This window comes from Calonectris borealis, chromosome 1, assembly GCF_964195595.1.
Source record: "Calonectris borealis chromosome 1, bCalBor7.hap1.2, whole genome shotgun sequence".
Taxonomy (NCBI): domain Eukaryota; kingdom Metazoa; phylum Chordata; class Aves; order Procellariiformes; family Procellariidae; genus Calonectris; species Calonectris borealis.
Window position 1 is genome coordinate 122,761,914 of NC_134312.1, and position 12,444 is coordinate 122,774,357.

At 42.0% G+C, this 12,444-nt stretch overlaps 1 protein-coding gene across 1 annotated transcript; it reads left to right on the forward strand.

Annotated features, from left to right (window-relative positions):
• Positions 1–820: 820 nt before the first annotated feature.
• GATD3 (glutamine amidotransferase class 1 domain containing 3) lies at positions 821–7,643 on the forward strand. Its single transcript, XM_075173717.1, has 7 exons — positions 821–994; positions 3,194–3,246; positions 4,017–4,130; positions 4,500–4,619; positions 5,455–5,547; positions 5,875–6,031; positions 6,660–7,643. The coding sequence occupies exons 1-7, from the start codon at positions 881–883 to the stop codon at positions 6,786–6,788; spliced, it is 780 nt and encodes a 259-aa protein (XP_075029818.1). The 5' UTR covers positions 821–880; the 3' UTR covers positions 6,789–7,643.
• Positions 7,644–12,444: the final 4,801 nt, after the last annotated feature.

A 12,444-nucleotide genomic window follows, 5' to 3' on the forward strand; every position in this document is an offset into this window, starting at 1 on the left:
ATGCACATGAAAGCCAATACAGTTTTCCAGTGTGCCCTTCCATATTCATAGGAGGAATAATAAAAACTAATGCCAGATTTTAAGTCTGGTAGGTCCAAAGCTCGGCTTGGTCCTCACCCATGTTGGCACCATCTGCGAGTCCAACAGTTGCCCGTGGGGGCTGGGGTTGGGCTCTGGGGCAGCACCGCTTTCCTGCCTTTCTCCAGCGCAGGGTAAGACCACATCTGCAAACCTGCATCTTGACTTAATCAGATCCGATCATGTATAGATGTCTATATGTATTTGAAAAGGACTATCTTGCTTGTATGTAGCTTGGTTTCCTTAATAAAGGAGAAGAGGGGAAAAAAAAGCTTTTTGTCAGGGAAAGAAATTTACCAGTGAAACTCGGCACTGTTTAATGTTTCTTTTTTCCTTTTAAAAGCAATACCCTATTTCACAAGGTCCTAGAGCGAAAGAAATGAAGCTGTCCCTGTATGTTGGTTTGTTTATCCTGATTTAATTAGCAGCGGTAGTCTCCATAGCTTCTTGCTGCCCTTGTACTGGTGCACCCCCGCCACGCTCGGGCTGTGCGCACCTTGTAAGAGGAACCTGGTGCTGCCAGGCTTGTGTTCAAAACAAGCCCCGAGGATTTATTTCCGTGCGCGCTTTACTTGTTTATACTAACCACCTCTATGATTATTACTAAGCAAGGCCGGGGAAGGGACCAAGGGCCTGCAGGCCCCGCCGCGGGCGGCGGGCGGGCGCTGCCCCTCCCCGCCTCCAGGGGGCGACCCCGCCGGCGCCGCCACGGCGCAGCGGCCTCGGGGCGCGGCCCGCCCTCAGCGGCCCGCCCGGCCCCCCGCTCCGCCGCCCCTCCGCCCTCGCTCCGCTGCCCGCCGCCATGCTGGTCTCCTGCGGGCCGGCCCTCTGCACCGCGCTGCGGCGGGCAGCGCCCGGCGGCCTCGCCTCCTTCCACTGCTCCGCTCGGCACCACCGCGCCGCCCGCGTCGCTGTGGTGAGTAACGGCCGCGGGGCCGCGCCGCGCCGGGAGGAGGCCCCGGCGGCCGCGGGCTGGGAGGGCCCGGTGCAGCGCAGCAGCCCCGAGGAGAAAGGTTTTTTTACTGCTTGGCTGTCCCGGTCCACCCTCAGCCCCGTGCCGACGGAAGGGCGCCCGTGCAACTGAGTTCGCTCCGGCGGTGGGGCGGGTGGAGGTGGGAGGGTTTGGCGTGGCGTCGGGCCGAGGAAGGGCTCGCCTGGTGGGTGCGGCAGCTGGAAAAGCGAGGGAAAGCTGAAATTGAGAAGTTAAAGCTGTTTAGAATTGAGTAACTTGGAGGGAGGCAGTCCAGGAGTGGGAAACACGTAAAAATTTGCTTCTGTATAGTTGTTATTGGCCCGGAGTTGAGTTATAAAGAGCTGAACGTGAAATAATTTGTAGTGTAATTGGGGGAGTTACTGGCAGCATACAGGAAAATACTTAATCTGGGTTATGCTCTTCTGCAGGAAGGAGGTAGAGCATGTTAAAAATATGGAAGAAAGGGAGGAGATGGAGAGCTACAGGTTCCCAAAGGAAAATTTAGGCTGTAGGTAGCATCCGAAATGGATACGCAGTTTTGGAGCTCAATGGACAGTCTTTGGAGCTCGAGCTTTGCCTAGTCTTGACGGCATAAAATGTGAAGAAATAAGAAGGCGTTACCTGCATGAAGTAATCATCTCTTTGGGGCAGAGTTGTCTTGGGAATGGGCAGAATACCGATCCAAATGTCTAAAAGGTAACGTACCAGGAATGCTGTCATTTTAGCAAATCACAGCTTTTTAAAGAGAGAGTGGAAAACAAATGTAACTGTTGACATTGGTGACGTAAATTTCTGACTATGGTAGAAGACAGACTTGTCACTAAGCAGCAGGTACTGAAATAACAGAAGAGGATAGTGTTTTAGTACTTTGGTTTCAGTGAATTTCAAAAACATTTAAAAAGTGTTGCTTACAGAAGATAACTTTAGCACAGTCTATTCAGTCTAAGTATTGTTTATTCAGTCTAAATTAAATGAAAGATAAAATAAAAAGTTGGAAAGTAGAAGGCGGCTCTTAAATATCAGAGCAGCAGAACTGTAGTTAGGATTAACATGGATAGAAACGCGTTCATGGATCCTTACTTATTTGGTGAAGTGATGGTAGGATGTCATGCCTGTGAGAGCAGAGGACTGGGTGTTGTGATCTGAAAGCCCGTTCAAGTCCAACATTTCTAACTAAGTTTCAGTTGTGAGTTTCTGTTCATGTGTCTGTGATTAAAAACTTTCAAGCTTCTAAAAACTGAGATAAAACCAGGAGGGAAGAGAGTAAAGTTAATAAATGGACTCTCTTTAACTGTGTTTTTTTTTTTCTTTCAAAACAAACAACCAAACAAAAAAACCCCCACAAGAGTTCACATATATACTTTCAGGAACTAGATAATCCTTTGGATTTTTTTGGTTTTGTTTTGTTCTTAAAATCGCTTTTTTCCCTGGGTTTTTTAAAAATGTTTTTGTCCTTCTACTTTGTGAAAGACTCTCTCCACCCACACAAGAATAGCTGATTGCTTTGTGCTTTTTATTCTCCAGTGTGTATAAACAAACTGAAAGTATTATTACGATAGTAAATAGGAAAAGTATGGCTAATATAGCATAGTTGGATTAAAAGTGATTTAGCTATTGATCCCTGATGCGGATCCTCAGGCAAAATACACCAGCAGGTAAAATAGTTTATCCTAAGTGCCACCTTGAAGGGCACTTCTCTCCCGCTTCTGTTTGATGTGCATCTGGATGAGAAGGCATTTCACACGGATTTGGACACTTCATAAATAGACGTATGACACTCAGAATAACCCATTTTGTGCACAATAAAAACATACCTAAGGATATCATGTCAGTTTGTTAACTCTGAGGAATAAATGCACAAGCCAATAAATAAATACTAGTTATTTCTGAGACCGGTCTGTGATGGGTAGCTATAAATAGGAAATGCCAGTTCTGCAGTATGTCAAATGGCGACACCAGTGCTAATAGCATGATGTTGACTGGCTTAGTAAAGAGCTTGTTGCTAAGTTGGGTTTTTTTGGGAGGTGGAGGAAGGTTTATTGTTGTTTGTTGGTTTTTTTTTTTAAATCTTACAAGGCTCGTGAAAGATCCTGTAGGAAGTTTTGTATCACCTGAAATACTCTCTTGATTTTCTTACTGCAGGTCCTATCTGGTTGTGGTGTCTACGATGGCACAGAAATCCATGAGGCCTCAGCGTAAGTTGCTTTATGAAACTGTAGGTTCCAGAAAATTCTCCTTTACGTTACGGTCTGTTGAATTCAGTTTTGCTCTCTCTGGCCATCAAAATTGCCCTGAAAGATGTATGATGAAGCTTCACAGTTTTCTCACAGCATAATTGGGAGCTGAGGCCGCGTTCTTGCAGTAATCAGTGATTGTCCAAAGATGCAGCACAATGCATGCGATGCCAGAGCAATGAGTTTGAGAGAGACTGTCTTTCCTTCAGAAACAGAAATTCAGAGTTCCAGAATCAATCTCAAGAGAGTTAAGTAAAGACTTCATTTCATAATCACTTCGAATTTCTGTTCCTGAGGCTAAATCTAACCCTAGAATTGTTAATACTCAAGTTGAATTATTAACTCTTAGTGTTAATTGCTAGGAGATGTTTCACCTAGACCTAGATTAAATGTACACATAGGTATGTTAATCGTGGGACTCTTCTATAACACCTGGGGACTTGCAATGAGAGAGGAAGTTTATATTGTTCCTCGTTGCCTGCATAAGAGCACTGAACAAAGAAATTTGTCTCTAGCTTACCGACCCTGCCTCCAAACTGACTTTCTGTTCTGCTTTGCACTTTGGTGTTACATACAGGGATTTTGCTGCTACATGCTCAGTGTGCTTTGGTAGGATGTGTGGTTTTCCTCTTCTTTCAAAATCAGGTGGTGGAATATTTGTAGCAAGACTTAGAGGCCAGATAAAGCCTCTCTCATAAAGTTTTCAGCACATTTTATCTCCGTTTTTGTAGCATACTGGTACACCTTAGTCGTGGGGGAGCTGAGGTTCAGATGTATGCTCCAGATGTTCCTCAGATGCATGTCATTGACCACAGTAAAGGGCAACCAGCTGAAGCTGAATCAAGGTAAAGTCTGTTTAATGTGTTTTCCATCACTGCTGAGTCTCAGTCTTTAGGCATTCTTCAGACACAGCAGGCTGTAACTGCACTTGTAGCACTTTGCTGACTGGCTTTAGTAGCTTTATGCTAGCTGATAATTTGATTGGAGAGAAAATATTAAACGAGTTTTCTGGACTTGATTATATACAGTCTCTTAATGCCTGCGTTTCCCAGTAGTAGTATTTCAGAAGCATCGACAGCTTAAGTTATTGAGTATCACTGTTCTTCTTGCTTCCTCCCTTCCTCCCCCTCCTCTTCCTCTGCCAAAACTTTCTTTATGCTCTTCTGTGCGCAGATGCTTAATTCATCTCATTATTTTATTTCTGGTTCTTCAAGGAACGTTTTAGTGGAATCTGCAAGAATTGCTCGTGGTAAAATTGCAAGCCTGGCTAAGCTTACTACAGTAGACCATGATGCTGTGATATTCCCTGGTGGATTTGGAGCTGCTAAAAACTTGTGAGTGCCAACTAAGCATTAGACTCCTCAACTAAATATTCATGATCAACTGTTCATAATCAACTATGATTCACACAATAAAATCAGGAAGCAATAAATGGCGTTATTTACTATATATGTAACCACTACTTAATAAGGAAAACTCCTTTCAAAGTGTTGGAGTTGAGTTGTGCTGTTCATGATGGTTTCCAGTCATGATTCTTAGTGGCATTGTCACTTTTCCGATCAATGTTGGTGAGAATTCTGGAGTTTAGGTAATGCAGAAGTCTTTTTTCCCCCACCCTTGTGGTGATTCTTTTTGGGCCTTACTGAGAGAAGTGAAGGTAAAACTTCATTAGTTTTAGGTGTTCCTAGTGTTATTATTCTGTTTCTTCATGTCTTCCTAGCAAAAAGTCCCCTCTTGCATTAGTAAAGATAAAACAATAGCTAGTTCAAAAAAAAAAAGGGGAAAAAAAAATTCTTGCTAGCCATGTGGAACACGGATCATCTTGTTACTGATGTTGGCTTTGAGAAACCTGAATGTTACTTCCTTTTTCTTCTTACGTGTTTTTCTTCTTTGAGAACATTGCTGTTCCACTTCTCAGTAATCCTAGAAAGCTGATTTGATAATTCTTATTTCTAGATGTTTATATCAAGTAAGGAACTTTCTGACATACCAAAGCCTTGGAAGTGAGTCATTTTGGCTAAGGCACTGCTGGTCAACTACAGCAGTTTTCAGCCACCTTTTAGAAGCTATGAAGTTTGTGATGAGCCTTGAGAGCTGGTCTCAGGGCAGATAGGCATCTCTATTTGTAGGTTTATACTGAGGTATGCATAAAGTTTCTTCTTGTGGCAGATCTACCTTTGCTGTTGATGGGAAAGATTGCAAGGTGAACAGAGAAGTTGAACGTGTCTTGAAAGACTTCCACAAAGCAGGCAAACCTATTGGGTACGTATGCTAGTTGAAGGGGCATTTGTTTTATGGTGTGAGCATGGAGACAAGGTATGTTTTGTGGAAATGTACAGTTGTAATTGTTGGAGCTAGAAAAAACATCCTTGGTTTTGTATCAGTTGTGGCGTATTTTTTTAAATGTGTTTTTCAAGATGGGTGTGTGTAGGTGTTTGTGGAAAAAGAGGCTAAGAAAATCTTGAGTGGAAGTTGCCTTGTGATGCCTTTCAAATTTGTAAGACCATACCCATTTGAATCTTTTCATTTATGACCAAGTTTTGAAAGAGTGCCAGCATAGAATCGCTCTTCTAATTCCTTTTGTTGCAGTCTTTGCTGCATTTCACCAGTGTTGGCAGCAAAGGTTCTCTCTGGTGCTGAAGTAACCGTGGGCCATGAAGAAGAGGAAGGTGGCAAGTGGCCTTATGCTGGGACTGCAGGAGCCATTAAAGAACTGGGAGGAAAGCATTGTGTGAAAGACGTAACTATATCCTTCCCTGTTAATTTTCATGTTGAGAGACAGTTTAGTAATGTGTCATTACAGTAATGAATACATGCAGGATCTATACTTTTCCATTTACAGTGTAGTGGGAATATACAGCGTACAGCAGATAGCATGTAATACAGTGCGTGATTAGAAACGATTGTCCTCTGTACACAGCTGTGGAGTTAGAAGTTGTTCTCAGTCGTTGCCGTAGAACTCCCTTGGACACCTGGTGATGCAGTAAATGCTGAGTGAATTTGCACATAAAACTGGAATGAGTTACATTTGGTTAGTTCTCTTTGAGATGTTGTTTTTCCTTTTCCTGAAGGCTAATGCTGTAATCAAACTGTACTCAGAGACATTTTATTACAGTCAGTAAGTTTTGTAGGTTTTCTTGTGTTTCTGAGTGCCAGCATTCCCACAGATTGCACTTGCAGTGTTTGTATTTCTGACAAAAATAGCTTCTAGTATCTTGGATTATAGGTTGCAGCTGTCTGTACAGCTGGATGGTATAATATATTTGGAGGTGCTTTTTTATAGGATAATGGAGTTGTGAGGTTTTGTCAGATTTATTTTGCAGACAGCATCTGCAAGTGACACATAGGCTGTGTTTTCCTTAACTCCCTTTTACGAAGCTCATGTGGATACAAAAAACAAGGTGGTGACTACCCCAGCATTTATGTGTGAAGCAGAATTACATAATATCTTCGATGGCATTGGGGCCATGGTAAAGAATGTGCTAAAATTAACAGGCAAATAAAAAAAAAATCAGAAATGTTTAAATTTAGGGTGTAGTATCAAATATAATATGGACCAATGGAAACGTTTTCACCTGCTTGTCCTGTTCACACTCCAGTGAGTGCTGATACGAAGCTGACTGATTCCCAGCTGCAGGGTTTTCCGCGCCCTTTCTGAGAGAGGGGCCTGCCGAAGGGCTTACAAAGTACAAGCAGTCTGGCCTGAGACACAGAGCATTTGTTTGAGCCTTTTCAGCTGGAGAGAGGTGTGTGACTGTATCCTCCCGATGCACCAGTGCCCAATCGTTTCTGTGGGGGCAAAAAGAGACCAAAGGCCCTTTCCGGTGTGTTGTGGGAATATAGCAGATGCAGTGGCAGTATATCTAGTGGGTGAAGAATGGGAGTAGAGAGGAATTAGCGCGTGGTTCAAGGTTTATGTGCTCAGGCCTGTATCTGTGAACTAAAAGCCAGGATCAGCTGTCAAAGGAATAGTCATCTTCCACATCGTAATTTTAGCTTGGTATTAATTAAAAGATTAATGTTTTGTTTCTCCATTTCACAAAGGAGCCATTCTGAATATCAATCAGCAGCAGGATACAGCTTAACTGTCACAACACTAGCACTTTGAAAAATTCATCCATTGGCCCATTGTAGCTAAAAAGGTCTTGAAACGAAGGAAAAAATATCCGCTGATGTGACGCACAATTTTTAAGGATAGTATCCATGTTAAAGTAGTTGCATGACTAGTAATGGATGGAAAAAAGTCTCAAATTATCCTTCCTTTCCCTGCTTTAGGGTAATAAAGTTTTCTCCAAAGAAATGTTATTGAATGTCTGGAATAATGATGTATAAATAAATAAATTTCTGCCTTTATCTTATCCTTGTCCCTTGACTTTTGTTTGACAGCTGCCTCTCATAACTTACGCTGGTTGATATATTCTAGCAGTTTTTCTGCTTTTCAGTTCTCTTCACGTCTCAGACATTTTTTCCGTATAGAATCCAGCAGAGTCTGCTTCCCCCCCTTCCAAGTTATTTGTCACCTTTCTATTCAGCAGGAAGCAACATTTCTCGAATTCAAACTAACAAACAAAATGACACCCCTTACCTTGTATTAAAATTCCTTTTACATGACAGACGTGCTGAAGGGAACCCATATTTCTAAGGGTGAATTGTGTGTTTCGTAAACGAAATCTGCAAGCCTTAGATTGGGTTGGAGTATGGTAAATACTGTCTGTGGCTGAAGACTTGCTAGGGATGTGGAATTAAATTTTTTCTATTGGGGGGAGCAAAGAGGAGAAATGAAGCTTGAATATGAGTGGTTGGCATGCTCATCCTTCTCAGTGTTTTTGCTTCTGGAGCCTCTTAGTGTGTGTTTTGTTTTTTTGTCACTAAAAATCACATCAGTATTTAGAAGATCTGAATTTGAGCTTCAAACATGGCACTGTTTTCTTGGAGGATTTCATAGAGATTTCTTGTGCAGATCACAAACTGCAGCGTGGGTACAAAGAAATACACAGAAACCAAGTCATCATGGTAGCAGGCATGGTTCATAAAGTGCAGTTTGGACATATTCTGAAACTTTTTTGCTTGTGCATCAAATTCTTTAGGAAATTTTCAGTACCAAGTTGGTAAGAAAGAGAATTTTAAATACTGTGTATTTAATTACTATGTGATTCAGTGCAAATAAAGCCTTTCCTCCATAAGCTTTGCTTGTACCTAAGTGTGTGTTTTTAATATCAATTTTATACACAGAGGTTTAGCAGAGTATGGGAGGTCATTATCCATATAAAATGTAGTGACATTTTAAAATGTGTGTCTTTCGTACATCTGCAGGAGTTCTAAAAGAAATTTGGTAACATAAAGTATCAAAAAACAGAGATGGTATTGAAATCCCTGGAGTAGAGGGAGAACAGCTGCTGCCTGTGTTAACGGTACCTTCCTCTGCTGTAAAAGTGATGTAAATTGAGCTCAACTCTTCCCATCAGGGACCGAGAGCTAAATCTTTCCATTAGCTCCCCTCACCACAGCAGGTTGTGTATATGTATTCAGGGTTTCTCATGTCTGCAGTTCCTAGTAAGTGCAGCTGTGGTGGACTAAAGCTTTCTTAGATTCTGAATCTTAGATTCAGGTGTCCTGAGGAAAAAGGTGATTTTTCAAGAAATTGCTACTATCATGCAGTGACCAGCTGTTGCAAATTGGTTGGTAGATCATCCAGATGTTGCCTCTGACACTTTCTTGAATCCAGATACCCAAATAATGAAGACTACTAATCTGCTGTGTACCTTTCTAAGCAGATGCAGCGGTGGTCATGTGGATCCCTGACCTGGTGGCTTCCAGGTTGGATTATCCCAGTAGCACATGCTTAGAATCAAGTGTGCAAATCGAAAAGCTCACCTAATTTGACATGACATCTCATCTGCTAAATAACAGTACTACTCTAAAATGATGGTCTCAATATCGGTGACTGTTTGAGGGCTAGGACTGGGAGTTGTAACGAGAGCAACTAAGGAACCAGCTCCTCCTCAGTGCCTGAAACATTTTTCAAGGTAGTTAAAAAAGCGAGCTACCCATACAGTGCTGGAAGCTTGGGCATTTAGTGGGGATGGGACAAACAGATATGCATTGGGGAAATCAAAGACAAAATTTTATTTTCACAAATAATCACATTTTAAAGCATCTTTTTACCCTTCTTTTTTTTCCATCATTCAGAGATAATGTTTTTTAAGGGAGAAAGAATCAGGCACCAGAATTGCCTTTCTTTTTTTTTATTCTCTCTAATTTCACAGTAATGTGCTGAGTACAAGCCTTTGCCACACACGTTTTAAAATTTTTTTTATTAATAGAAGATCCTTTAAGTTTGATGGAAGATGTAAGATTGTCATCTTGGCTTTCAGCCAGTGTAAATTTGGAGGGAAATTCCATGTGTGTTTAGAGATTAATAGAGACATTTGTCTGCCAAGCTGGGTTTTTCCTTTCCTTTCATAGGGCTGTTTGGAGCTGCTGAGGGGTTTGCTAGTTTCAGCCAAGTGAATAGAAGTTTATGATTAATGTGGTTTGTTAGACGCTATCAGAAATAAGAAGTGAAAGAATGTGTAATCTTCAAGCCTCCACAAGGAGGCATGCAATATCTGGCTTATGGATCCTGCCATTTTTCATCTTCAGAAAGCATTTAAGAACTTGGTCCTGCTGAAAGGGAGTGGTAATAAATGCCCCTTCTGCTTCTGTTGGTTTTCTAGTGATGTGATGGGGTGAACTTGTGGGGTGTGGGGAGGAGTTGTTACCTCTTGGTTGTGTTTCTGCCTGCCCCATTTTGCCCTCGTTGACACTTACACACAAAAACCATTTTATGAAATGTTTCTCTGCGGATTGTTGCAGTGTTCACAAATTTGACAGCGGTGCTTTCTTCTTCTAAAAGCAGAAATGAGAGTTAGGGGTTGAGATGCACTTTTCGTTTTTACCCTTCGGTTTGCGGCTACAGCAGAGACATGTTTTGGACGAACCAGATGCCAGCGGGGGGAGACTTTGTGAACAATGTTCTCTGCAGGTTTTCCCTTCCCCAGGCACAGTATTCCAGCGGTTGTTTCTGTATGAGATTTTTGTGTTGACATTTTGGACGCATAGAGGGAATCAAACAAATACTGCTTTCCACTTGTTTAAGAAAAATATAATAGGAAATCCAGTTCCATCGCAATGAATGCATTTGTCCCGCTGTCTTGTTAAGACTCATTTCTTCAACACAGTGACTCCTTATTTATCTCCCTGAAAGTATAATATCAAACATACTTACATTAAGCTCTAAAGCCTTCCCGTGATATAATTATCGCTGAACTATGAGGAAAGGTGTAGTATAAAGTAATAAAAGTACAAAGTGGCGGTTTTTTGTTGGTGCTGTTTTTGGGGGTTTTGGTTGTGGTGGGTTTTTTTTGTTTGGTTTGGTTTTTTTAGATAATAATGCTATTATAGCCAAGGTGGCTTAAAAACAAGGTTTGTAGGGAGGCACTTTTATCAGGCCAAGAAATACTCCTGGAAGGCAAAACAGTTTCTTCAAGGGTCTGTGTGTTTGCAAGCTAGCAGTAGCTTATATCTCTGTGCATACATACATAGTTTTTTATTTTTTCAGAGTGGGAGCTTAGATAATCCTCCATCTGCAAATAATTGAGAGTTGCCTGCATTCCAGGGCTTGAGTCTTTTGTCTGAGCTGTTTTTCTTCCTCCTTCCTGTGGCTTGCTGTGGCTGAGGGGAAGCTTGCTTGTTGTATGGGTCAGCCTTAGCCCTGAGAAGAATTAAGGAACTGATATTTGGTTATCTTTTCGAAGGTGATTTCAGTGGTGGTCAGAATCTCTGCGGAAGGAGATAGAGAGGGGAAGAGAAGGGACTAAACTTGGACAATCCCAGAAGTTGAAACAGAAGTTGCAACGAGGATTGCATTACCCATAGCAACATGATTTCTTGCTGCATATTTAAAAATAATCACCTTCCATGCTTATTTTCAGTATTTTTCAGTACCCTTTGGTCAACTGCTGAGTATCATGCTATGTGAGCAACTGCCCTCAGACTTAGCTGAAATAACGGTGAAAATTCTGCATCAAATATAGTACATTCATTTCTTGCTGATGATCTATATGGGCCATTTCTCCCACATCATATGGAACTGAAAGGAGCTCAGCGAAAAGCATTAACCAGTTAAACTGACCTCACTGTAAACTTAGATAAACTACAAGATGAGCAAACTCCTTTTTGTCTCTTACCAGTGTCACTGTCAAACACGAAAAAATGAACTTGCTTTTATAGCCATTCTTTTGCGAGAATAACGTACAAGGATCTCTTAAGAATTTCTTTAATGTAGCAGATTATCAGCCTATACTCTTGCCGATGAAATACATAGGTGTGGGCCACCAAGGTACTACAAGTGAGAGAAGTGGAGATTCCTCCTTCTTAAATGTGTCGATTGGTTTTGTGCTCCTTCGTTTTCAAAGCTATCCCTCTCGTTCACGGTAAAACTCTGGAAAACGCAAGAAGTATGTGGTGCTCGCGTTCTGCACATTGAGTGAACTTTAAGACAGGCGCTTGCTGTGTCATCACCCAGGCAAGGAAGGACAAATCAAGGTCTGCTAGTCTTTCAAACCTTCGCTTGCAGTCTCCCAGGAAATCAGAATGGCGGTCGTATATCACTAGTGGGAATGGCATTAAGTACAGCTCTGGGAAAATGTAATAAACAGGGACATTTAAACATCCTAAGTGCTGCTGCAAATTTGAGTCATAAAAAAAGTAGGGTTGTAAGCAACATTTAGAGGTCATCCAGTCTTCTTCCCCCCACCCTTCATTCCTCCTACCTTCATCTGCTCATGTGCTTACTGTGATTCGCGCCAGTTTGCACAGGCAGGGAGAATCACTGCTGAGGGTGAACAACGCAGACGATGGAGGGAATTGGGCATTCCTTGTAGGCACCAGCCAGCACAGTGCCTGCTCTTAAACGTATGACTGGGCTGTCCCTCTCTGCAGCAGTGAGGCTCTGTTCTATTGAGACGGGGGCAAGCAGTTCACATTTTTGGGACCAAGAGACATGTACAGATGCCGCCTTTTGGACTTTCTGATTGCACAGGGAGGCTAGCTAACTGTAGGAACAACTGGAATACAAATAAAGAACTCTTAGAGACCAAACGATTGCTCTCATCAGGG

What these genes read in the sequence shown, in the direction of transcription:
- GATD3 (XM_075173717.1), top strand. Translation starts at nt 881, where the DNA reads ATGCTGGTCTCCTGCGGGCCGGCCCTCTGCACCGCGCTGCGGCGGGCA. An exon ending in GCGCCGCCCGCGTCGCTGTG is followed by an intron (nt 995 to 3,193) that starts GTGAGTAACGGC and finishes TTCTTACTGCAG; the next exon opens with GTCCTATCTGGTTGTGGTGT. An exon ending in CCAGCTGAAGCTGAATCAAG is followed by an intron (nt 4,131 to 4,499) that starts GTAAAGTCTGTT and finishes TGGTTCTTCAAG; the next exon opens with GAACGTTTTAGTGGAATCTG.